At 35.5% G+C, this 27,901-nt stretch overlaps 1 protein-coding gene across 1 annotated transcript; it reads left to right on the plus strand.

Annotated features, from left to right (window-relative positions):
- The first annotated feature begins 1,374 nt into the window (after nt 1-1,374).
- Nucleotides 1,375-27,901, plus strand: LOC120143886 (phospholipid-transporting ATPase 3-like). The gene is made up of 27 exons (XM_039158095.1): nt 1,375-1,548; nt 3,192-3,257; nt 4,687-4,748; nt 5,513-5,594; nt 5,802-5,912; nt 6,523-6,600; nt 6,705-6,801; nt 7,792-7,898; nt 8,355-8,420; nt 9,103-9,224; nt 9,330-9,414; nt 9,509-9,586; nt 9,673-9,789; nt 9,889-10,038; nt 10,146-10,250; nt 11,495-11,637; nt 21,581-21,682; nt 21,764-21,827; nt 21,910-22,122; nt 24,903-25,068; nt 25,181-25,260; nt 25,365-25,604; nt 26,241-26,462; nt 26,623-26,790; nt 26,880-27,242; nt 27,336-27,442; nt 27,544-27,901. Exons 1-27 carry the CDS (start codon nt 1,375-1,377, stop codon nt 27,839-27,841), a joined length of 3,666 nt encoding a protein of 1,221 aa, XP_039014026.1. The 3' UTR covers nt 27,842-27,901.

Below are 27,901 nucleotides of genomic sequence, written 5' to 3' on the forward strand. Positions count from 1 at the left end.
ATTTTTATAATTTATTGAAATGAATAATCAATCAATAAAATGAAAATTTAATATTTTTTAATTTTTTATAATATATTACTTCATGTAAGTTGTAAAACAAACTAAAATAAAGCAAAAAAATAAGAAGGGCAATTCTGTCATTTTACATTATTGAAATCAAATTCATCTGACATGTCTGCTAACCAAACAGAATATGTAATTGGATTCCAATTCCTGACAGATTCCAATTCCTTCACAAATTTCAATTCCCTCAGAAACATTCCAACGAACTAAACGTCACCTTAGTGTAAAGCTAATGTAGTGGATGTAAATTTCATTAAAGAAGTTAAATCGCTATAAATCATTGTGCAAATTGTCTATCTTTTATTACTTTCACACCAATTTTTTTAAGGTTAATTCACCCCCTCTTGACGTTTTTCGGTTGATCGATTTGAGCATAACAAAAAGAGATCGAAATACTAATACGAGAAGAAAGTAGATTTTGAATGAATTTCGTGAAAAATCAATTATATGAGAAGAAAGTAGAGTGAAATGTAAACGTTTTGATATCGATATTATCACAAAAGATGATTGATGAGATATAATGATTGACTACTCACAACGAGCGAAAAGTGCAATACTAAAAAAGAGTAAAATATTTAAAATTTCAGCAACAATCGATATTCTCTCAAATTTTAATTCTTAAAACGACGCTGTTTTAGTGTGATAGGTTACGTTAACAATATTAACTTAACAACAACAACAAAAAAACATAATTAAATACAAATTTAAAATTTAATGATATGAGTGATTCAGTTAATAAAACTAAATGATATCTAATGTAATTTACTATTTTCTAAATATTCACGCTAAAATAGAGTATTACGAACCTTACGACTGTAACTCTCAAGCTGCAGCATGGCATGAATAAACTACGATTATTCCTTATTTTTTGTTAGTCTAAATCCAAATTCCAAATTCCATTTTCTTTTGATTCGCGTCGCGGTGAACGGAGAATGGAGCCACGCGGAGAAATGGAAGGCAAAACAAACGCGGTTCGATTGTTCGTGCTTTAAATTTAAAACTGCTCACAAATTTGGAAATTTTTGAGAAAAAAATTAAAGAAAGAAAATCAATTATTACCATGAAAAATAACCGGAAAAAATAAAAAGAAAAAAAATTGAATTCAGTATCTTCTTCCGTTTCATCGTCCATGGAAATGAAACATCGCCTTTAAAACCAACTTCAACAAATCCAGATTCAAACATCAAAACCCCATTGCGTATTCATTTTCAGAATCTACATTTGCACATCCTCAATTTTTTTTATTTATTTTCCTTTTCTTGGGCCCGGGAGACGAAAAGAGTGCAAGAAACGTGAATAAATAGAAGGAAGATGAGTGAATGGGATGCGGTTAATTCACCGAAATCGCAACTGGGTAGTGGTAGTAGTAGTAGTCGGAAAACGCCGGCTCGAACCGTCACTCTTGGACGGGTTCAACCCCAGGCGCCCGCCCTCCGTACTATCTTCTGCAATGATCGCGATGCCAATATCGCTCATCGATACAGGGTATTTATATTTTAAATCCTGATTTTATTGGGACTTTTATAGTAGCTTTTTTTTTTTACGTTTCGATGAAAATAGGAAATTCAGTGAACTTGAGTCATTTTTATTTGTTAACCAAATTAATGCTACCATTACAAGTTGCATGATTTAGGTTTCTAATTTTTAAAATTATTTTTCTTCACCTTTGTTGGCTTTATTGTTAAGGGTGCAATCTTGCGATTTAGGCGCTCTATAACTTTTTTATTACTTGAGACGTAAGGTATATAATTAATTAATGATAATAAACTCTAAAAAGCAATCCAGTACAAAACATGTTAAACTTTCAATTTTTTGTTTTGTTTGGCCAAAATGCATGGTTTCCTAATTTCAATTTTTTTTCTCGAATACAAAAGAGCCAAGAAGAGTTTGACGCCATCCCCTATTTTTTCTGCTAAAGGTACCATTGTATGAAAAAAGAAATTAAAGAGAACTTTAATTAAGCAGGTTTTATTTACATCTTCCAACTTTCAAAAATCTGCACTTAAATGCACTACGCATATATCTGATCAAATGTGCTGTGCGCAAATATTTGAGGTGCTCTTGTTCTTTAGCCCCGAGGGGCTATGGGTAGGCAAATGCCTTAATAACATGGTCTTCATGTTATATCTTCTCCAAAATATAGTTCTGCTGGTAGTCTCTATGAGAGTGCAAAAGCACTAAGTGTGTTTGATATCATTTAAGATGCTTCTGAAGATGTGTTTAAGCTGCTTCTTTAAACCTTCTAATCATTTCCGAGGCGTGTCCTCTTGAAGATTAAGGTTTTTTTTCTCTCTTTCAAAAAAAAAAATAGAACAAAACTATTCATTGTCAATTCTGTATTTGGAAGCGGAAAAAAGAAAGAAAAACTTTCATAATGTGTACATTTGTCTAGCCGTATCCCAACATGTTCAGCCATATATTGTTAATGTTTTGACAGTGTCCAGTTTTATGTTTTTAAATTCAAAATCTACTTGCATGTTGATATTTAATTGACAAGTGTAAATTTTACATTTATATTGTATACTATCATATAATAAATATTTTTTACTGTAGTGTCTTGCCAGACCAATGTCATATTTTTTTTTAAAAAAAAAACTCATGTGACATGCGCTAGCTTCAAATAGCGTGACATGTGCTACAGTGCTAGTTTCAAATAGTGTGATTGTAATTAATGTGTCTGCATAAATGATTTCATTTTATTGAAGTTAGAAAAAAAGTAGTTTACTATAGTTGTTTGACGAGGTTCCAGATGTCACCATAGACTATGATCTTTTAAGATTGACCTACTACTAGCTGCAAGCGTTTGATCTTGTTCACATGCTATTTCCATATGGAAGGGGTCGGGGCTTCTTACTAATATTTGGTAGTTCAATTAATGTTGCATGAGTAGATTTAGACGTGTATTCTTGCCGTTGCTAAATGCAGTTGCAGATGCAAGTTCTAAATGCTTATTCCATATATTCATAATATAATATATATATATATATATATTTTAGACTGCGATTGGATTTACATTATTCATGTAAGATTGCTTTTGAGTTCTAGAAGTTTTATTCGTATTCATACTTTGCTGCTTGCATCTGATTCTTATGATGTTGATCTCATTAGTGTGGTATCTATTGTTCCAGGGTAATTCCATATCAACTACCAAGTATAACATGTTTACCTTCTTACCAAAGGGGCTGTATGAACAGGTAACTCTATTGGACTTCTACTGGATTGAAACAGGTACATGGCTGTGTGGTACTTTAGGCGTTTCTGTTGAAAACTTTATTGGTTGACCTTTGCATTTTGGTCTCCGACTTAACCATGTAGTGGAGCCAACTTTTTGGTATAATGACACTTTAAGTCCCTCTTTAAATATTGGTCAAATTAGGCCTTGCCCCCAATTTTTAGGTTTAAATACTTAATTGGCCCTTATTATTTTGAAGTTAAGCAATTTTGCCCCTCCCAATGTTTGATCCTAGTTTCGTCCCTGGTAGTTATGTGGCTTTGGCATATTATTTTTCTTAAAGTATCCATGTCTGATGCATATCCAGACAGGATTATGGGTATAAGACCCTCAAGGAAGATTGCAAATAGATGGAAAAACTGAAAAAAAGATCATAACAGGACAAAGCCTTGAAAAAGGATATTAAAGAAAATTGTTATTGAACTAGTAATTAAATGGGTAGTTTTTTTTTGGGTCCTCATACGATATACCTGTATCATATAACTTCACTTTGATGCTGTTACTTCTATGGATATGGTTATGGTATTATTCATGTCCATAATGCAAGAGTCACTGTTATGATTATGTTGTTGGCTAATGCTGACGATTGTCCTAATAACCTTGCATTTCTAACTAACTATTGGCTGGGGAGTTTGTGCTAAAGAGGTTGGGAACACAATGGAAGACATGGTATTGTTTCTTTTCTTGACTAAATCATGCTTTTTGTGAAGAGTAGAGGTTTACTCTTTTTCTTCAAGAAAAATAATAAGTGAAAAGATATACCAGTTTTTAGCTACCACAGTCATCCATCAAAGACTCTCCTATTCCATAACCATATCCTACAACCAGTCCTAGAAACACTTTAAACCCAGCAATTACATTTTAAGAGCATGTATGATCTTTTTGTTTGTGACTTTAGTCGTTTTACTTTTAATCATTCTTTATACTAGTATACTGATAATTTGCTTAATTTATTTTGAATGTTGTTTGTTGGGTCGTACCATCTTAATGAGAAATAGCAAGTGCAACAGTTAAATTGTTATTTGTTTGTTTAAGAGGAAAACTGTTATCAGGTTTAGTTCCAAGAAAGTGCTCCATGTTTACCATTTCTTCTTCAGGGGCTAGTTCTTCTGTTAGTTCCGCTTGAAAAACTTGAGGACGTTCGAATCAGCATAATCATAATGAAATGAAATTTTTTATTTCTTTCTATTCTGGATGGCGCTTCAACTTCTTTTATCCCTGGCCATAACTGTTATACAGTGACTGTCTCACTTTATAAACCATTGTTTTTTCGGGTCTGAATATATTTTAGATTCTAGAAATCTTGCTTGATAATTTTTTTTGGCTTTCGTTAGAGTCCAAGGATGTTTGGCTACTTCTGATCCTGACAATGTTCTGTTTTACTCTGACAGTTCAGGCGGGTAGCTAACTTGTACTTTCTTATGGTGTCTATTCTGTCAACAACTCCATATAGGTAAGTTCTTCTTATGGTATTAATTACAAAGAGAAGAATTTGTGGGGTGATGGAATTATTACTTTAATTTGTTCATCCACTTAGTGGTGTTCACTTGACATAAGGAATGTGGCTTGGGGCTCGATTAAGTTCTTTCATGAACAGAAGAGAGTTATTTCTATGCTCTAAAAATCTTCATCTTTGAGTGAAATGTCATTAATATTTTATTGTTTGATGTACTTCGTTTTTTTTAAATAGATGTTGAAACTGTAAGTGTTGTCCCTGCAGAAACTGACATGACCATCTGTAGTATTTTCTTTCAGTTTCCTGTTCATCACTTGTTCCATTCGTCAGAATGTAACAGTTATGCGTGTTTCCTCATTTAGATTATTAAGAATCTAATCTATTATCATTTAAAGAAAAAAATCTTCATACAGCTGATTTAGCAGTTGGTATTAAAACCAGAAAGTCCACCTTATAGACATTATTATATATTCCCCTTATTCATCTTCAATCTTCTTTCTTGTGCTCATTGGTTGCATTCTCTTCATGATCTATTGTACTGCATGTGAAACCTCTTTTTGAACCCATTTCTTCTGGTGGAATTCTTTTGGTGATAGTGTTTGGTAAGACTGAAGATTTAACCAGTTGCTTTGTGTAATTGTTACTATTGTAATTTATGCCCAAAAATATCTTTGGTAAGACTGAAGATTTAACCAACTGCTTTGTGTAATTGTTTCTATAGTAATGTATGCCTTTTTAATAAGAGTTTTCTCTTGATGCAGTCCTGTTAATCCTGTAACAAATATGGTTCCTCTGACTCTTGTGCTTATATTTTCTCTCATCAAAGAGGCATTTGAGGACTGGGTGAGTACTACATTGCATGCTTGTCGTAGGATTCGTTTTCTTCCTTTGCCTTGGGTCCTGATCGATTTTCTATTCTCATCCTTAGTTTGGGTTTGGGAGGATTTTGGGCCTGGGAAAAAGGTTCTGGAAGGTTTAGCTTGAGCTTTGACTTTTTGTAAGTTTGAGTTGAATGCTGAAGTTTGTTCTTTCCCTTATCATATGCAACAGCAACGTCTTCAGAATGATAAAGCCATAAATAACACTCCCGTCGACGTGTTGCAAGTGCAAGGGTGGGAAACTCTTCAATGGAAAAAGCTGCAGGTTGGAGATATTATCAGGGTAAGTTTCTAGATGCATGTTGTTGAAATTTTTTTCCCTGTACAGTCAAATACTGAAATGGTTGTCTTATTTGTCACACGACTTCCTTCTTCTTCTCTCTCCCCTCCTCTGGATATCTAGAAAATATTTTCAAATATATATTTCTTTTCCCTTAGTATGCTTCTCTTCCAGTTTCATGTTATGAAATTTGTGTTTGATTGGAAGTTAACATATTGAGAGATGCTTCATAATTGCCAGTTTGTAGTTGCATAAATTCTAACTGATGGGGATAATAAGTGCATTTCCCATTGAGGACTGTGTTTACCCCACCTAAGTTCTCACAAAGAAGTATTGTCAGTATTGCCCTCGTGTACAGTTGTACACTTGGTCAAGTTCAACCGGTGACCTGTCAATGCCTTTTTACTTATTTTTTTTCTTCTTATTTTTCCCTAATGATTTTTTCTATCCATTTGGAGGTTTACGATTTAAAGATATCTGTAGCTTCCAGAAAGTTTTCTTTTCTTTATATATGTCACAATAAAATATTATAATAAGTTTATTGAGTTGATTTAGATTGTGTCACCAACTGAATAAATATAGGAAAATATTGTTAAAATTTTCCCTTTTGCAGGTTAAGCAAGATGAATTTTTTCCTGCAGATATTCTTTTACTTGCTAGTACAAATTCTGATGGTGTTTGCTACATTGAGGTAATTACCTTTCGTTCTGTTGATGAAAATTGATTGCTCCAGCGCTTCTTGCGTTATGTCTCATTGAGTGTTTTTTTCCTAAAGTGAGATTTTTTTTTCTGCAGACTGCAAATTTAGATGGTGAAACAAATCTGAAAATCAGAAAGGCACTTGAAAAGACTTGGGATTACTTTACTCCAGATAAAGCATGTGAATTCAAAGGTCAAACTTTTAGTATTTAATTTTTGTTCAAACTTTTAGTTAGTTTATAAATTTAATTTCTTTTAAATGAAATTCACTTCCACTTTTTTTGAAAAATAATTTTGTATCCAAATAAGACGGTTCTTCCTATGAAGGCATAATATTGTTGACATTGGTTATTGTTCATTCTTAAATATCTTCTTCTATATCCTGGTAATATAATATGTTTATTTCCATCATATTTTTCTCACTTTGATCTTCATCTCTTTGTGTTTCTTGTTACTATTGTAATTTATGCCTTTTTAATGATATTAATGTAGAACAAAAGATAAATTGTGAATAGAGAACACTTCAACCTAATTTCAGATTTAGACTTTTCAGCAACGATGAATATATTTTGAAGCATGACCAACAACTTGGAGTATAAGTTAGTGTAGGAGAATCCATGTTTATTCCTGTTGGGTTCTTTTGTAATTCTTCTTTTTCCATGTCTAAGGCTATAGGTTTGCTAAGGCTTGATTTATTTGATGCTTTTAGTGTGTATCTGTTGCTTTCATATCCACCTCAACTTAACAATTTTCCCCATTTAGTTTTAACTGCTTAGTTTCCGTTGCATATCTCTGTGACATAATCATCCTTTATTGAATTTTATTTTCTGATTCTAACTTGCATTAGCAAATGTACTTGTAATTATTTTTTACCCATGACTCCATGCATTCAACTGGGTTCATATCTTTCTGTTCTGGGTTGTTTAAAAAGTTATTTCCTCTCTCCATTTTAAACACTTAAAGTACATGCTTTTTCTAAATTGCATATTAACTGTTCATTTTTTAAAACCTTTTTCTTCTTTTTTTTAGATAAGCTTGTTGCAATACAAACCATTAGGCAATAATACCATTAAAATTTTAGTGAGATGATGTGCTTCGTCTGAAGTGATGCTTTCGAAATCAATTTGTATATTTTCTTGTTTCTTGTTAACTTTTAAATAGCATCAATCTTTTTTAATTGCAGGTGAAGTGCAGTGTGAGCAGCCAAACAACTCTTTATACACTTTTACTGGCAATATTGTAATCGACAATCAAACATTGCCTCTCTCTCCAAATCAGATTTTACTGAGGGTATTTTCTGAGTATCTTTTTTCCATCTTTAGTAATGTTGTCAAGGTGTGCCTACACCTTGTGCCTTAGTGCTAAACCCAGAAAACACCTCAGCCATTACGGGTGAGGCACATGCCTGGGAGTGCCCTGCCTTATTTAAGGCAAGACGCATGAAAAAGCCCGCTTCACAGAAATTTTATTTGTTTCTTTTATTTTTCTCTTTTTTTATGTGAAATACCTTTAATAACTAGATACCGAACTCTCCATATATATTTGATTTTGAGTTTGATCAACCAAAAAGAATGCACGTTTTGTAGATAAACTAAATCCTTTTACAGTTAATTTTACAGATACATTGTTTTGAATTAATGGGCATCTTAATTTTTGTTCCTAATAATTTTTTTGGTAAAAATTGTTGTACTTGATGTTCTTTTTGATGAAATTAAAATGGAGCTGATATTGGCAATTTAATTTCAGGGTTGCAGTCTGAAAAACACCGATTTCATTGTTGGTGCTGTTATTTTTACTGGTCATGAAACAAAGGTTCGTTATGGAAATTTTAATAGCATTTCTTACATGCAGTATGCTAAGTCATAACATGCTAAAATTTGATTTGGCTTTTTTATACAAAAAGTAATGGAAATTGAGTTTCCAGCATTTTAATACTGATCTACTCGTTTCCAACTATGAGTGGGAAATTGATTTGGCTTTGCTGTACAAAAAGTAATGGAAATTGAGTTTCCAGCATTTTAATACTGATATACTCGTTTCCAACTATGAGTGGGAAATTGATTTGGCTTTTCTGTACAAAAAGTAATGGAAATTGAGTTTCCATTGTTTTACTTTTACCTACCCAAGTTTGGGGTAGAAGCTACGGAAAGAAAAGTAAAAAAAAAAACATTAAGATGTAACTATGCAAACAATATATAAATATGTAATCCTTTTCTTTTCTTTCCTTTCCTCCACCTTCTCTTTTACTTAGCTTCCCTTTCCTTTCTTTTGCGTTTTTTCTTTACTACTGTTAATACTAACATAGTGTAAATTTGAAAAAGCTTTTGCACTATATTTGCAACCTTTGATACTTAGCAGTTTAGCAACTATGTTGTTATTTGGTAATTGATTGGACTTCGAAGATTTTGGACATATTTATGCACTCCAAGGCAGAAATAAATCTGTGATTTATCTTTCCTTGTGTATTTTGTGGTCACCTGGGATGAGTTTGCAGGTTATGATGAATTCCGTGAACGTTCCTTCAAAAAGAAGTACATTAGAGAGGAAACTTGACAAACTTATACTCGCTCTCTTTTGTACTCTTTTCTCTATGTGTCTGCTTGGAGCAATAGGCAGGTTTGTGAAATAGCTAGTCTGCAATAACGTTACATTTGTAATGTTGTGGGATTTTATAGTTCTGCCGTATTTTTATAATAATGTTCTCTGCTTGAAATATTTCAGTGGAATATTCATTGACCGGAAGTACTTCTACTTAGGTCTCCTTGAAAATGTGGAAGATCAATTCAACCCTAATAGAAGATTTATGGTACTATATGGTTGCTAGTTTTTGGCTATTTTATCATGTTCTCTCTCTTAGATATATAAAAAGCTTAACTCTATTCTGTTTTCTGGTTTTATAGGTTATTATTTTGACCATGTTGACCCTACTTACTTTATACTCAACAATTATTCCTATATCTCTATACGTTTCTATTGAGGTTGGCCTTTTCTTTTTATTGTTTACTCAATTTATTGCTTTGACAATGCACAAAAATGCCTTACTGGATTTTACATGCAATTGCAGACAATCAAGTTTATTCAGTCCTCTCAGTTTATCAACAAGGACTTAAATATGTACCATGCTGAAACCAACACACCGGCTTCAGCTAGGACTTCTAATTTGAACGAGGAACTTGGGCAGGTAAGTATATGCAATTTTAGCCAACTTGAATGAGATTCAGCCTATATTTGTACTCTATATATTGAGCTCTAAATCATTTTGAATTGCTGGTATCATCAGGTGGAATACATATTTTCTGATAAAACTGGAACTTTGACAAGAAATTTAATGGAGTTCTTCAAGTGTTCAATCGGAGGTAAAATTTATGGAACAGGTATGACCGAAATTGAGAGGGTCATTGCTGAACGAAAAGGCATAAAGTTTCAAGAGGTATTCCCTTTCATTTATCTCTATGAAGAAAAAAATATTTTACTTTTTTGAGCAAATTATCCTATGTCCCATGGGAATGAAGTACTTGTTCTTGTAACATCTTTTAGGTGCAAACATCAACTGGTTCTGTTAGGGAAAAGGGTTTAAATTTTGATGATGAGAGGCTTATACGAGGAGCTTGGAGAAATGAACCTAATCAAGATGCTTGTAAGGTAGCTCACTATGGTCTTTGCCTATTTGGCAATAGAATTTGGTATTTAGTATGATATTTGTTAGTAAATGGCTTTTAGTACTTACCATTCTCGAATAAGAAAACTATTATATGAATTGAGCTAATCATGATGCTTGCAAGGTAGCTTATGGTCTTTGCCTCTTTGGCAATAGAATTTGGTATTTAGTACAAAATGTTCATTAGTAAATGGCTTTTAGTGCTTACCATCTCATTGCGAGTTTCTTTTATAGTATTGTTTGAAGGGGAAGGAATAAGAGAACTATTATATGAATTGATCTTTTCTTGCTTTGATGCTGGGGACCAACTTTACTGTGAAATGTTGTGTACTGTTTTACAGCTTGCATAAGCGACCATTGCAAATGAATGCTCTGATTCTAGTGCAAGAATATCATTAAATGAGGAGAAAGAGTATACATAAGAATCATAGGTTGATTTTCACTTATGGACCATTCTCTGGTGGTGGTTTTTGTGGTTATTAGTCATCTCTTTTCCCACTCTCATCAAGTTAGTGGTTTCTTTAAGTGGCATCTCGGTCTGTCATAAATAGATTAGCATAATTGTTGCACTTAGTAATTATAAATCAAGTTCTGACATTGCAAGGTTTTAAGGTCAAACGGAAAAATAGATGTATCCATAATTAAGAATGTAAAATGTAATATCTACTGTCAATTTTGCTTGACCACCTGGCTGTCTTGCTTTTGGATTGCCAACTAAAGCTGAATCTCTCCATGGTTTTTGGGAACTTCATTTTCCCCTACTCCTTTTAGGTTGTCAACTAAATTCTTTCTTGTGACAGTTTGTAGTTCATATGTATCCATATACAGTGTTGTTGGATGGATATATTTTCCTATCCATGTATTTGGCAGTTATCTTTAAGGTGTTTTAGATCTAGTAATAGAATAGGCAAAACTTGTACTGATAAGAGAGTTACTGAGCCTAATTTGTAATATTGGGTCCCTTATCAGTATGATTGGTTTTGTTTTAGTTTTTTTTTCAGATTTCTTTTCATATTCCTGCTTTAATCATTTGTAATGCACTTAGTTTAGAAGGAATGCAGAGAAACATGATCGACATTTAACCTTCTTTCACTCACTCCACTAGGATCTATCTGTGTGGATTTCAAACCTAGTAGTATTCTGTCGCTGGATACTACCTATACCTAGGAACAATGAAGTGTTCTATATACTGCAGCACTTTAAGGCTTACTCGTTCCTTTTTTTGCAGAATTTTTTTAGATGCCTTGCCATATGTCACACTGTGCTTCCGGAAGGTAACGAGTCACCTGAGAAAATCAAATATCAAGCTGCATCCCCAGATGAGGCTGCTTTGGTTTTGGCTGCAAAAAACTTTGGCTTCTTCTTTTACAGGTTAGTGGTGCCCTTGGTCTCATAAAGAAGCGAGGATGTTTTTCTTTTGCTTGTTTAAAATGGAGTTACTATAAATAATTTAGATTCAGTTTGATTTCGAGTTGCTGTTATTCTTTTTATTTATATCTATTTTAGATATTGGGTGGCGTGTTTTCCAGTTACAACTGAAATATGTGGATATTGCGACCCTCTAGTTTTTTATATTGGGTGTTCAGACATGGGCAATTCATTGCTACTAGCTGCAATTTATTTTCATTATTGTGGGATGAAAGTTTTAAAGGCTATATTCAATAAAATTGTTTTGTTTTTTATTAGGTAAATAACTGAGTTTAAATAGAAAAAGACTCATAAAATAATTGGGAAAATAGTTCCCTTATTCTAGTAAGCAACTAAAAGACAAGCACGAACCAAATTCCCTAGAGGTCTCGGGTTCAAGCACCAACAATTGCAGCAGGGTGATTGAGCGTTCATTGTCAAATGGTTGAGAGTATTTAGAACATATATTACTTTATAATCACCTTAGCTTAATAAAAAAAAACTAAAAGATAAAAACAAATCTTTCTAAAAAATCTCAATTGATTATTCTAAGATTATCTATCTAACTAGCTTAAAAATTATCCCAAAATACATGGGAGTTTATCAAATATTTTGACACCCTCCCTCAAGTTGGTGCATATCTATCAAACAATCAATAACCCAACTTGCATACAAGAAAATCAAAACTTGCCATAAAGAGCCCTTTGTATGTTGTTTTGAAGGAACAATTGGCATGCACGTTTGCTATCACAGGGCAACTTCATCGGTGAAGTTACCGGTTTCCTTAGCTCTTCCTTCTTTTTAACCACGCACAAATTCCTTGAGCCATTGATCTAAACCTCTACTACTTGCTGCAACACTTTTTTTTTGCTTCACCAAGTCTCAAGGTTTCCCCAAACAAATCTACATACCGTGAAGTAGATATTCTATCTGTTAATGAGCCTACCAAGTCTGCATTAGTATAAACTTCAGTTCCGTTCAGATTTCTTGAGGTATAAGCCCTTTCCAGGTGAACTCTTCAAGTATCTCAGAATTCATAACATTGCTTGTTTGGCCTTGTATGTGATAAGTAGATTAACTTACCAACTACTGCCCTTTATCAACTGATCTTCCTTCTTTATTTCCAAATTTTATGCTTGGATCAACTGGCCTGTCAGTTGGTCGACAACCTCTCATCCTGGTCTCCTGTAAAAGATCAATCACATTATTTTGAGAGGCCATAAGACCCTTCTTTAATCGAGAAACTTCTATTCCAATGAAGCATTTTGAATGTCCCAAGTCTTTGATCTCAAACTCTAATGCTAGATGCTCCTTCAGTTGCCTTATTTCATCCACATCATCTCATGTAATGACATCGTCAACATAAACGTTAAGAACTGTTATTCTATCTCTTTGCGAGTGTCGGTAGAACATTGTGTGATTACTGATTAGCTTGTCCTTGGGAGTAATCTCTTTTTTTTCAAATGGAGTGAACCATTCAAACTACGCTTGAGAAGACTTCTTTAAAACATAAAAGATTTTCTGATCTTACATACTTGAGTTCCAAAATTTTCTTCAAAATCTTGAAGTGAATCCATATAAACTTCTTCAAGTTTCCCGTTTAAGAAAACGTTTTTCAAATCTAGCTGCTGTAAAGACCAATCAAGATAAACAACAATGGATTAAAGAACTTAACTTAGCTACTAGAGCAAATGTATCAAGATAGTTTATCTTGTGTTTCAGTGTACCCTTTAGCTACCAGAGTTTTGTATGTGTCTAAAGACCCATGTGGTCTGAATTTGGTTGTGAACACCTACTTACAGCCCACATCTTTTTCCTCTAGGTAATTCCACTTCTTGCTATGTTCCTGTTTTTCAAGAGCATGCATCTCTAAAACAGCCTACTTCCATTCAGGAACCTTTAAAGCATCTTTCATATTTTTGGGTATCCACACTATTAAGACATGAAAAAAAAGGCTGAGAGTGTTAAAGGCAAAGCTTTGTAGGACAAAAATTTAGACACGGGATATTTGACAACATTTCTAACACCTTTTCATTTAGCAATTGAAATCTTCCTCACTATAATCCCCCCCCCCCCCAAGATTAGAATTGAAGCAAGGTTGTTGCAACAAAAGTGACATCCATTGGTAACAATCATGTAAATATTCTAAGAAGATAGAAAAGTTAGAATTCTAACTTTAGAGAGAAACTAAGTTCTGTTCGAATTGCTTGATGAAAAAAATAAAAATCAGCATGCAAAGTTCAACTAGGTATCTTTTAATCACGACAGTTTTCCACTCCCCCTCAAGCTGGGTGTATATGTTGTGCAAACCCTACTTGGACTTTTTTTTATAAGATTTGAAGGCCTCATTAAAAACCACCTTCTTGATTAATAGAGTTTATGTGTAAACTCCTTAATCAGTGGAAGATGGAAAAGAGTGCCTTAGAACTTTATTAAATAAAGTAGGAATTACAACCTAGAGAAAGATAACCCAATAACCCTTACAAGTAGCCAATCGAAAGATCAAAATACATAAAATTCAGCCTATACCAGCCTTTGTTAAGGCATCAGCATCCATATTAGCTGCCCTTGCAACCCATCTAACAATTCCCCCACAAAATCTAAGTTTTATAACTATATCTTTAACAATAAAAGCATACACTGCTGGACAAGAATCAGCTTTGATAATCCAGTCCACTGCAACCCTGCTGTTACTCTCAACAATTAATCGAAATTTTTCCTTCCCTTGAATAGATGAGAAGAAAGCAAGCCCCTTTGAATAGTTTTGAGTTCCTTCAATGTTGAAGGACCCGAACCCTCTGACTCCTGAAAAGTTCCTAAGATTGCACCAGAATGATCCCTTAAAATGCCTCCCAACCCGCTTTTCTTCCAATCACTACTAGTGGCAGCATCCAAATTCAATTTAATGAAGCCTATAGGAGGAGGACACCAGGGAATAATAGAAGACTTCAGGAACTTGTAGGACGAATGAGAATCCCTTATTGAAGGGTCCAAAATTAACAAGTCTTTAGGAATAGAGATATCCTTATACTTAGCTAGGAACCAAGATGCAAGCTTGACTCTTGCTAAATAGAATAATTCAATCTGGTCCAACTTCCCCCCTTCAAAAACAATAAAATTTCTGGTTTTCCAAATGGTCCAAATAACAACCCCAGGAATGAATGACCATATAGCAGAATTTGGCTTCAACTCTTCCCAGCCTAAGAGGAAAGTTTTAGCATCTTCATGAAGAACATAACTAAAACTCCACAATTGTAAAAATTAATTCCATAATGCCCACACTACCGAACAAGAAAAGAATAAGTGCGAGGAAGACTCTTCAACCTTTTTATAAAGAGGACATAAAACATCATCAATTCCTTGAACTCCTCTTCTTGCCAATTCTGTTTTAACAGCAAGCTTTTGCTGCACAATTTGCTACAATAATTTTTCAACTCTTGGTGGTAGTAATCCTCTCCAAACAATCTTCATCCAGAATTGAACCTCTTCAGAACCAGTAACACACTTCTTAACACAAGAATTGACTATAAACATACCATCCCCACTGCCTTTCAAAATCAAGCCATCAGTGAATTCCTTAGACAGAGAAACAAAAGAAATAGTGTTCATCAAGTTACACCATTGTTCCATCTCCCAATCATTTAAATTTCTTCTAACTTGAACATCCCAAATCCAACCCCGATGGATGAAAATCTCCAAACTCACATAGTTTTCCCGATTTATTAGTAGCAATCAAAAACAATCTTGGAAAAAGGACCTGTAACGGATAATCTGTTGCCCAAACGTCCTGCCAAAATTGAATGTGTTTACCATTGCCAACTTGAAAGATACATAAGGAACGAAAAATAGAACTAAATGGTCTTGCTTGAAATAGTTATTAACCACTGATCTCCACTGCCAAGAAGTACAAGCTGGAAGTTTACTGTCAAACAATAACCTAGAAAAATCAAAACTGTATTTAGAACAAATAAATCTCTTCCAAACATAATTTCTCTCGTTTGCAAATCTCCAGGACCATTTCCCTAGCAAAGCTCTGTTCATGTAATTCAGATTACGTACTCCCAACCCTCCCTCATTCTTAGGTTTACATACTTCAGCCCATTTAACCCAGTGAATTTTCTTTTTACCATTGCCACCTCCCTATAGAAAATTAGACATAATAGAAATAAGAGCCTTAAGAATTGAAGCTGGAATCTTAAACATTGACAAAAAATACGTGGACAGTGAGCATAAGACATATTTAATCAAAACCATTCTTTCAGCTAGTGATAAAGTCGTTGCCTTCCAACCTGCTAATTGAGTGAAAATTCTGCACTACCGGTTCCCAAATAACTGAGGAATTCTTTATTGCACCTAGAGGCAGGCCTAGATAATTAGAGGGAAAACTACCCACTGCACAACCAATGGAATCTGCCCAAGTTTGAACCTCCTCTAGAGATATATTTACTCCGAACAGTCTGCTCTTCTTGAGGTTTAGCTGCTGCCCTGACATAACCTCAAACACTCTAAACACTCTCTTCACAGTCATAATCTGCATCTTCGAAGCTCCTCAAAAAATAATTAAATCATCGGCAAATTGTAAGTATATAAGATTGAAAGACCCTTCCTCCTTAACAACTGTCAAACCAGAAAATAATCCCTCTGAAACCGCCCTTAGGATTAGTAAATTCAGCAATTCCCTTACTAGATTAAATAATAAGGGAGAGAGTGAATAACCCTGTCTTAGCCCCTTTGCAATTGGAAACTCCTCCGTTGGAACCCCATTAACCAACACCGAAATCGAAGCTGTAGTAACACATCTCCTAATCCAACTGATCCAAGTAGAGCCGAATCCCATTTTTTCCATTACCTTGAACAAAATAGGCCAATCAACATTATCGTAAGCCTTCTTGAAATCAACTTTAAATACACAGCCCTTTAGCCCTTTCTTTCTCCAATAATCTATACCCTCATTTGTAATTAGAGAGCAATCCAAAATCTGTCGACCGGGTATGAAAACAAATTGAGTCGGGCTTATGATATCTCCTATACAACTTCTAAGCCTCCTTGAAAGACACTTGGTTAAAATTTTGTAAACTCCTCCCACTAAGCTTATGGGTCTAAAATCATCAAGGCTCTCATTGTTAGTTCCTTTAGGAATAAGGGTGATAAAGGTATGGTTAATACCATGCTCCCATTCTTTCCCCAGAGAGAATTTGTGAAAAAAAATCCATAATGTTATCCTTTAGCACAAGCCAAAACCTTTTGAAGAAACCCAAATTCAATCCGTCCGGTCCCGGAGCTTTGTTACTATCACAAGACTTTAAAGTCTCCCACACTTCCTCGGAAAAATCCTTCTCTAAAAGACCACTTTGTTCGAAGGAGATTCTAGGAAAAGTCAACCCTATATCTTCAACCTCCAGTGTAGACCTCTCATTGAAAATTTTAAAAAGTAATCTTTTACAGCAGCTTTAATAACATCTGGGTCTCGTGTAAAATACCCATTCACTTTTAAAACAGTCAATGCATTTTGTTTTCTCCTCACCGATGCACAAGTATGAAAGTATCTTGTGTTTCGATCTCCATCATTCACCCACCTTTGTCTAGAATTTTGATGCCAAATCTGCTCCTCAATTCTACGAAGTCTCCACAATTCTATTCTACACGCATTTAACTCATCAACTATCTCCTGAATCGAACTATCATGCCTTTGCTGTGCTGCCACCTCAAGCTTTTGAATTTTGTTTTCTAAATCAGAAATTGCAGCTCCTGAAAACTTGTTTTTCTTCCCTGCCCACTGTTTTATGGCTAATTTAGAGTTCTTCAAAATACTAAGAATTCCCGATTTTCTCCTGCGCTTCTTGCAATCTGTAATTGTTTGACATACTATTTCCTCGAAACCATCTTCCTCCATCACATAATTGAAGAGTCTAAAAGACTTATTTCCCCAATTAAATCCTCCGTTTTGTAACATTACGACATTGTGATATGAGATGGACTTAGGAATAAGAGACTGAATAATCTCAGGAAAAAAAGCCAAGAATTGTCCATCCATCAAGAATCTGTCCAATCTAACAAAAGTGGGATCATCTTGGTTATTATTCCAAGTGAACCTCCCCCTCTATAGGCGGATTAATTAATCATGCAGACTGAATAAAATGAGAGAAAATCCTCATTGAGAATCTATTCTGAGCTCTACCCATCTTCTCATCTTCACACAAGTAAACATTGAAATCCCCTCCAACACAAACCGGCAGATTCTGTCTAGAATTGAATACACTAAGTTCTTCAAAGAAACTTTCTTTTTCCTCCTCCACGGAAGGCTCATACACATTAATGAGAACGCTTCTGAACTGATTAAATCAAAATTTTCCTGTAACCGCAATGAATCTTCTGTTTATGCAATGATCTTCCCTCTCAAATACTTTATCATCCCAGCAACATAATAACCCCCCTGAAGAACCAATCGCTGGCGATTCAACAACCCCTTGAAAATCATTTAACCCGTTTCTTCTTAGAAAAGACCTTTGTATCTTCTCTGCTTTGGTTTATTGTAGCCAAAGGAAAGAAGGATGAGAGTTTGCAACTAATCTCTGCACCGCTCTCTGTTTTTCCTTTTTACCCAAACCCCTTAAATTCCATGTAATTATGGCTAAGTTTTCCTTCATGAATAATAAAAGAAAATCTCAAAACCCCAATGTGACTCCTCAATTAGCCATATTACAGCCTTTCTCTAGGTTAATTATTTTTTCCAAAAAAGCTTCCTTCCCCTGCTTGAAGGAAACCCCCAAAATCTGACTAACTTGCCATGTAGCGACTGGTTCATCTAAGAGGTCTGAGAAGACTGAAGAAGCTGCTGTAGAAATAATGACTTGATCTATAGCTTCCCTAACCAATAATCTTTAAACTCTTCTACTGGACAAGCGGGAATTGGGGAGAAAAGATTGTTTATCCAAATCACATCCTATAGACTCTCCATCTAAACCTCCACCACCAGGTTCCAGTATTGAATTTGGATCTTCACAATCTAGTAAATTAAGCTCTGCTGTATTAGAAGTATACTGAACAGATGAGCAAAACTGATCTTTAACCATCTTTGAGTCTGAAACAACCTCGTTGACAATATTTCCATCCTGTTCATTCCCATGCCAGTAATTCCTCTCCCTACTTCTTCTATAAACTCTACTATAGCATGGCATTCTCCTCTTCTCTAAAGGCACACTCTTGGAAGAAGGCGAGCTTCTGTGCACTGACAACGAACGACCTCTAGAATGGCCTTTTAATAACTCTGAATTAGAAACTAACATCAAAGACTTAGTTTCTGTAGCCTCGCTGTCTTCACTGCCAAATGAATCAGAATTCTTACTGGACCCTTTTAACTATTTCATATCACTACTATTCTTGTATTTTTAACCAGTTTACCAAACTTGTTAAGTGTAAGCTGGCCCAGAAGGAATTATTTTATAAAAATCCAGTCCAGACAGCTTATATTCATCCGGTTGGGCCTGTGATCCCTTAGCCGAAATATTTGAATTCGTGATACCCAAACCTGCAAACTCTCCTCCTCTGTTATTCCCAACGTTCTGTGAACCTGACAATCCTTTTCTAATACTCTTCCCATGTTTGGTAAATCTTGGAGAATGTGTTCCCCCATCAGTTTCTGCTGAGCCAGAAAAAGCTCCGTCATCTATCCAAAAGTCAACCTTTTGTCTGCATTTCTCTGCTGATTTGACTGAACTTTCCTCAAATTCTGACATATCCCTATCTTTCTCGTCCTCAAACCTCAGTGCACCGCAGTTTCCTCCAACTGCTCTAACCACCGGAGAAATTTTGAAAAAAGGTTTTGAATCTTCATAAACCGATCCAATCTTGATATTAACTCTGAACAATCTCCCATAGGATCCAAGAGTAATAAATTATGGCACATCAAACGGGCTAACAACTCTCATAAGAATCCTCGCAAAAGTAAGATCTTCCCTGTTCTTGGTGGAGTCATGAATTTCCACCATATTTCCCCATCTCCCAGCTATTCGTTCTAAGAAGGATTCGTTCCAGCATAACAGAGGAATCCCGAATATCTCAACCTGGCAAAAAGCCATAGGAACTCCATCCTCATTCAGTAAAGGAGTCAATCTTTCAAACCACAAGCTTATCACATCTTTCTTCTTTGTCCATTCCTCCATCATATCTTCGTGGGATTTGAAAGAGATAACGTAAGAATTCCTGGCATAACCCCAGCCAACAATTTGAACTTCATAACCTTCATTATCAAAGAACTCCTTTACTGACTTAAAATCCAAGGAAAGTTTAACAATCCCCGTTAAAGAACTTTTGACCCAACTCGAGCTCTCAGACGGAATATGCATTTCTAGAACAATCTTCCTTGCTTTCTCCTTGTGACTCCCTTCAGAATGAAACTCCGAATACCCCCATTGCATTATTTCTTATACTTACAGACAGTAAAGCATCTTTATACGATCTTTCATCCCTAATATTCTTGCTGGTAAAATCCGTCGCTTTCAACTTTGAAGGTCCTGCTGCAGTTGAATCTGGGGCCGGAATTACTGGACTGATCTTCCCTGCTATCCTTGGACGAACATCATTGTATTTTGCAACTCCAACTGAAATCCTCCTCCCATCTATTAATGATCCATTTAACATATCTATAGCTCACTTTAAACCAGATTCCCGCTCAAACTGAACAAATGCAAAAGTCGAAAATCTATATTTGAGATTTCTAGTTTCTTTTGGGATAAAAACTCTTTCCACTGCTCCCTGAGCCGAAAAAATTTCCCTTAGCACACGTCTAGATACTCTACTACTGAAATTGTCAACAAACACCTTCCAAACCTCCCCGGAATCTATCTTGCCTTTCAACTTTTCTCTCTCTACTTTTCTCTCACCCATTTCTCTCTCTCTCATTTAGTATAACTTATTTTGATTGTTTTTTGTTTTTAACCCTACTTGGACTTGAGTCCATCAAAGTTGTTTAGTAGAAATATATTTTGGTTCCACACTGGCACACTCCCCCTCGAGCTGGGTGTATATGAAGGACTTTTATTCTTAAACAAGTCAGGTAACAAATGTCTTAATTATTAAAAATTAGGGTGTCAAAGCCTATAGTGCCAAATCATAACCTTATCAAAACTAGAAACAGAGTTCAAACATTGAGTAATTAACTTAGATGGTCATCATCAAGAAATTAAATTCCACCAGATTCTTAAGCACTTCCAAATTTCCTCCCTGAGACAATGTCCTGATATTTACACATAGAGGAGTAAAATATAGCATGAAATTTGAGGACCGGGATAATTTCTTGACAAATATGAGATTACAAGCTAGTTTGTCATAGTTTTGACACATGTAAAACATCAAATAACATCAAGGAAGGTGAAATTTGACAGTTCCTTTCCCGGCTATTGCCAAGAACAATCCATTTGCCACTTTGATTTTTTTGTTTCCTGCATAAGGTGTGGTAGTTGAGAAAAGAAAAGAATTACTGATCATGTGACCAGTGACCACTAGGTCCAGAATCAACGATCCAAAGGCTTGTTTTATTAGGCTTGACATTGAAAAAAAATTGAAGAATCAACACTTGATTGGGCAAAGGAGCAAGAAGGCTTATTAGATGAGTTGGGAATTGAAGAATTCATCCGAAACTGTGGTGGTTGGGAAAACTTGTGTAGATACTCTAGTTGTTCCCTACTGAACAGAGACCCTTCCAGAGAATTTTTCTGCTCATGATTTTCACTAGTCTTTTGGAAAGCTATGCTATCCGATAGTAAACCACAACCATTTCTTCTCCTCTTTCTCCCATTTTTCGATTTTCCATGGAGCTTCCAACATGTTTCTCTTTTTAATGCAAGATAGTTGAGTATTACTCTTGCTGCATGGCTTTACAGCTTTATTTGTGCTTCTTTCTTTGCAGACGTACACCTACGATGATATATGTCCGAGAATCTCATGTGGAGAGGATGGGCAAAACCGAAGATGTGTCTTATGAGATTTTAAATGTTCTCGAGTTCAACAGGTTTGTTAACATCCTTCGCTCCATCCCTTCATTTATAGTTCTTTCTTGGAATTAATATCTACTCATTTTTGCTTTAAATAGTACACGGAAGCGCCAGTCTGTTGTATGCCGTTATCCAGATGGCAGGCTGGTTCTATACTGTAAGGTAAGGCGTCTTTAGAAACATGTATTATGTGTTTTTTTCTGACATAGAAAATGACACTGGGCTAGAACAATGCCTTTCACAGGGAGCTGATACTGTTATCTTTGAGAGATTGGGGATTGGAAATGATGACTTAAACAAAGTGACCAGGGATCACTTGGAACAATTTGGCTCTGCTGGATTACGTACCCTTTGCCTGGCCTATAGAGATCTAGCTCCTGGCTTCTATGAAGGCTGGAATGAGAAATTCATCAAAGCTAAGTCATCTCTACGAGATCGTGAAAAAAAGTTGGATGAGGTATGTTTTCTCATGTGATGGTTAGCTTGTTTTGTTTATAGAAATTTGATATTTTCATGAATGTTTTTTTTTTTTGATAGGAATAAAAGGCCTCAATAAACCCCCTTGGTGGTTAACGGAACTTAAAAATAGTTCCTTAATCCACACAAGGAGGAAAGGAGTGCCCTAGGATTCAATAAACTCAAATATAACAAAGTAATACAAACCATCTCCCTCAAGAGATATAAAACCAAAAAGAAACAGCCCTTAACAGAGCATAATTCAACCAATACCCGCCTTAGCTAGGACATCCGCCTCTATATTGGCTGTCCTACTAACCCAACTAATAAAACCTTCAAAAACACTAAGCTTTTGAATAATGTCTTTAACTATTTGAACATAAACAACAGGACAAGAGACCACATCCTTAATCCAGCCAACTGCCACCTGACTATCACTCTCAATAATCAATCTATCTTTAACCCTATGACGAATAGATTCAAAAAAATCTAAACCCTTTAGGATAGCCTTCAATTCCATTAAAGTTGGGGGCCCCGGACCAGCCGGCTCTTTGAAGGAGCCAAGAATCGAACTAGACATGTCTTTCAAAATACCACCTAAGCCACTCCTCTTCCAATCACTCGAGGTAGCCGCATCCACATTAAGTTTAACAAAACCTTTTGGAGGAGGGGACCAAGGAAACACGGTTGAAACCCGATAAGAATGGGATGAGTAGGAATCCACTATGGACGGGTCAGCAATAATATCATCCTTGGAAATAGTAACTTGAGTTTCCTTAGCTAGAAACCATGAAGCAAGCCTGCACCTAGCTAGAAAGAAAATCTCTGCTCGGTCAAGCTTCCCTCCTTCAAACACAATAAAATTCCTGGTCTTCCAAATTGTCCATAGAACAGCTCCAGGAATAAATGGCCAGATAAGAGAGTTGGTCTTCAAGTCATTCCAAGCCAATAGGAATCTTTTAGCATCTGCATGAAAAACCGACTGAAAATTCCAATATCCCAAGAATTTCATCCAAATTGGCCAAACAAACGAACAGGAAAAAAATAAATGCGATGAAGACTCTTCTTCAAGATTACAGAAAGAACACAAAGTATCATTTATGCCCCGAACACCTCTCTTAACCAAAGCTGTCTTGACCGCCAACTTCTTTAATATAACTTGCCAAAGAAAAGTCTCAACTCTTGGAGGCAACCGACCCCTCCAAACATTATACTTCCAAAATTTAGCTTCCTCTGAATCGGGAGAACCCGAATAAGATAGGTTGACACATGATTTCACAGTGAAAACCCCTTCCCCCTTCCCCTTCCAAAACAGTCCATCAGTGGCATCAGCAGAAATAGAGAAATCAGAGATAACAACCATCAAATTTGCCCATTGCTCAAATTCCCAGTCATTCAACTCTCTCCTCAACTGAACGTTCCAAATCCAACCCCCTGAACTGAACTCCCCAAACTGAGATAATCTTCCTTCTTTATTTACTGCAATAGAAAATATTCTAGGGAATAGTGTTGTAATAATGTTTTTGTTTAATTAGATTTTATTGTTAATCTGTTGCTCACATTATGCTCTACTTTTGGACATACTTCGATGCTATTGGCTTTTGTCTGAATAATGCTGTTGTAAAGAGTACTTTTCCTCCTGCTACTTATTGGCTACCTTGCGGTTAGCCGAGAAGTATGAGAGGGTTTTTAATGGGACATCCTACTTTTATAAAAAAAAATGCTGTTGTAAGTAGGGATGGACATAGGACCCGAACTCGACGGGTTCTGACCGACCTGATCGGGTTAGTTTTTTTAATTTTGGGATCGGGTCGGGTTAGATTTTTTTAAATGTTATATTTGGGTCGGATTCGGTTTAGGTTGAAAAATATCCGACCCGACCCGAAAAACAAATAATTTTACCTTATATATTTAGGGATAATTACAATAATACCCCTCTATATATTATTTTTTTCAATTAAATCACCGTTTTTATTTAATAAAAATAATATTTTTTATTATTTCGGGTCGGGTCGGATCGGGTTCAGATTTTATCTCAAAAAGTCGGGTCGGGTGGAGGGTATATATTTTTCGGGTCTGGTTGGCCGAAACCCGACCCATGCCCATCCCTAGTTGTAAGGATGTTTTATGAAATTTTAGTGTCAATCTGTTGCACATAGTATGCTACGTAGACATGCTTTGCTGTTGTTGTCAGCTTATATTTTGCATGATCTACTTGATTTGAATTGCGTCTCTCCCCCTTTGGAGAAAGAAATACGAATAAAACTTACTATAAAAGCCCAAAAAACGTGATTGTCTACCTGGATTCTAGCTTTCCTTATCTGCCCTATAACAACTTGCAGTTGTACCAAGCACCTGATATTTAGAGCCTAATAATATATTAGAAATGCAAACTGAAAAAGAATTTGATATCTTCTGAATCAATTGGAATTTCATACTTGCATGAAGGTCGAACTGGCACATTCAAATGACCAAATTCTGACTTGGCTAAACACATCAAATCTGAACAAATCTATAATATATTTTTCTCACAAAAGAAATATTGAAAGCATCACAGCTTTAGGGTTATTTGAAATTTGAAAGTCCTTTATTTGTGAAGGTATTTTAATTGATTATTTAATTGTGCACATTTTCGAAACTTAGGCAGATGATTATTAGGGTTATTTGAAATTTGAAAGTCCTTTCTTTATGAAGGTATTTTAATTGATCATTTAATTGTGCACATTTTCGAAACTTAGGCAGATGATTATTTAATTATGCACATTTTAAAAACTTATGCAGGTGGCTGAACTCATAGAGAAGGATCTCATTTTAATTGGTGCAACTGCGATAGAAGACAAGCTTCAAGAAGGAGTGCCGAGTTGCATTCAGACTCTTTGTAGAGCTGGGATTAAGATTTGGGTGCTAACGGGTGACAAGATGGAAACTGCAATAAATATAGCCTATGGTAAGTAATTAATAGGGATTCTGCTTTAGGTGAAACTTTCTTGGAAACTGTGTCTGTTCCTCGTGCTTTTCATGATAAATTCATTATCTTTATGAATTCATTAACTCTACAGCTTGCAACTTACTAAACAATGAGATGAAACAATTCGTTATTAGCTCTGAAACAGATGCGATTAGAGAAGTTGAAGAAAGGGTAAGCATTTTAGTACTGTTTTTAGATGCCTGTAATTTAAATTTACTATTATACAAACTGTTCATTGCATTCATGATTAATCATAATTGAATGTCTATTATCAGTGTGACCAAGTCGAAACCGCACGCTTTATCAAGGAGGAAGTTAGAAAGCAATTGAAGCAGTGCCTTGATGAGGCGCTGCAATATTTTTGCTCACCCTCTGGAGCAAAACTAGGGCTTGTTATAGATGGAAAGTGTCTGATGTATGCTTTAGACCCAAGTTTAAGGGTAATGCTCCTCACTTTGAGCTTGAATTGTGTTTCGGTTGTTTGCTGCCGAGTCTCCCCTTTACAGAAAGCACAGGTAGGTTCTTGTTGGCAGCTGTATTGAAACTTATTAATTTTGCTTTCAGTACAGTGTGTGAATAAAAGGTTTGTACAAAAAAAAAGGACATGCTGTACATAAATGATAATTTAAATGCTTTAGACCCAAGTTTAAGGGTAATGCTCCTCACTTTGAGCTTGAATTGTGCTTCGGTTGTTTGCTGCCGAGTCTCCCCTTTACAGAAAGCACAGGTAGGTTCTTGTTGGCAGCTGTATTGAAACTTATTAGTTTTGCTTTCAGTACAGTGTGTGAATAAAAGGTTTGTACAAAAAAAAAGGACATGCTGTACATAAATGATAATTTAAAAGACTAGGAATTTATCTAAATGATAATTGGTTGGGTGTATTTATTTTGGTCAAAGTTTGCAATGTTGACAGATCTCGAGGTTGGTGTCATTACATGTATTTTTCAAAACTTATCAAACTAAACCATGTTTTGATAGTGATTGGTGTGTTGAGGACCCCTTTGCTAAACCTATTTCTCCCTGTATTTTTGCGAGCTTTCTTTGAGTGCCGAAGTTCTTAAGAATGTATAGTCAGAATCAGTTTTCCAATGTAAAAAAATTATATTTGAAAGAGAAGAGGGTACATACGAAATTACTTTTTTTGTTTGCAGGTAACGAGTTTGGTGAAGAGAGGTGCGAGTAAAATAACACTTAGTATTGGTGATGGTGCAAATGATGTTAGCATGATTCAAGCTGCTCATATTGGTATCGGAATCAGCGGGCTTGAGGGGATGCAAGCAGTTATGGCTAGCGATTTTTCAATTGCCCAGTTTCGCTTCCTTGAAGATTTGCTTCTCGTGCATGGACGTTGGGCTTATATTAGATTATGCAAGGTTTGACTTTTTTCTTACTTCAAGGACATCTTAACATTTTTGGTCAACATTATGTATGAGTCCTCATATTATATTTTGCTCGTACGAGGTTTGCCTTTTTTCTGTCCGAAGTATTTCTAAAATTTATGGTTGATCATACTCATGGCTTCTTGTTTTGCAGGTTGTGATGTATTTCTTTTACAAGAATCTTGCATTCTCTTTGACTCAATTTTGGTTCACCTTCAATACCGGATTTTCTGGCCAAAGATTCTATGATGATTGGTTCCAGTCATTGTATAATGTCATATTCACCGCACTACCGGTGATTTTTGTTGGGCTTTTCGATAAGGTACTCCATGCCTTACAATTTTCTTCCGATGGAATCCTGTTCAGTCTGTTTTATGCTTGATTTATGTAAATACCTTGCTTGTTATCCAGGATATCAGTCCATCCCTTTCAAAGAAGTACCCCGAATTATACAAGGAGGGCGTAAGACATATGTTTTTCAAGTGGAGAGTTGTTGCAGTATGGGCCTTTTTTGCCGTATATCAATCTCTAGTCTTCTTCTACTTCATATCTGCTACCTGTTCTACAAGTCTAGATCCATCTGGTAAAATGTTTGGTCTTTGGGATGTCAGCACGATGGCCTACACATGTATAGTAGTAACGGTTAATTTACGTCTTCTCATGATGTGCAATTCAATCACGAGATGGCATTGCATTATTGTTGGAGGAAGCATAGTGGTGTGGTTTCTGTTTATTTTCTTATATTCTGGAATTACGACTCCATTGGACCGCAACGTAAGTCAGAAATCAGGTTTCGTTTTCTTTCTTTCTTTCTCCATTTCGGTTCAAGAAGTGCAGCCAGCTTCTTGATTCTGTTGGCTACTGCAGGATAACATGTATTGGGTCATTTATATATTAATGGGTACATCCTATTTCTACGTCACTCTTCTACTTGTTCCTGTTGCTGCACTTCTGGTAGATTTCCTTTACCTTAGGTAAGCATGAGAAGACTGCAAGTACATCAACTTAATATATTTTCTCTGATACTTTAATATTAGTATATTAAATTTTTTTTCTAAGAAAAAACTTTTTCCAGTGTGCAAAGATGGTTCTTCCCCTATGATTATCAGATCGTTCAAGAAATGCACAAGGACGATATCCACAGTACAGGTCCATCGGAAGTACAGGAATCAAAGCAACAGCTTACACCAGAAGAGGCAAGAAGCAGAGAAATATCTCAGTTGCCAAAGGAAGTATCGAAACACAGTGGGTTTGCCTTTGATTCTCCAGGTTATGAGTCATTTTTTGCTTCACAGTTCGGTAAGTATGTTCCACCAAAGGCATGGGATGTTGCTCGGAGAGCTAGCATGAGGTCTAAGGCAACACCAAAATAAAAACTCAAACATTTGATTGGTCGTTTTTGGTAGTCTAAACTTGGAGAAAAGCTGTAAAAA

This window comes from Hibiscus syriacus, unplaced genomic scaffold (assembly GCF_006381635.1).
Source record: "Hibiscus syriacus cultivar Baekdansim isolate YM2019G1 unplaced genomic scaffold, ASM638163v2 tig00110864_pilon, whole genome shotgun sequence".
In the NCBI taxonomy this organism is placed as follows: Eukaryota; Viridiplantae; Streptophyta; class Magnoliopsida; order Malvales; family Malvaceae; genus Hibiscus; species Hibiscus syriacus.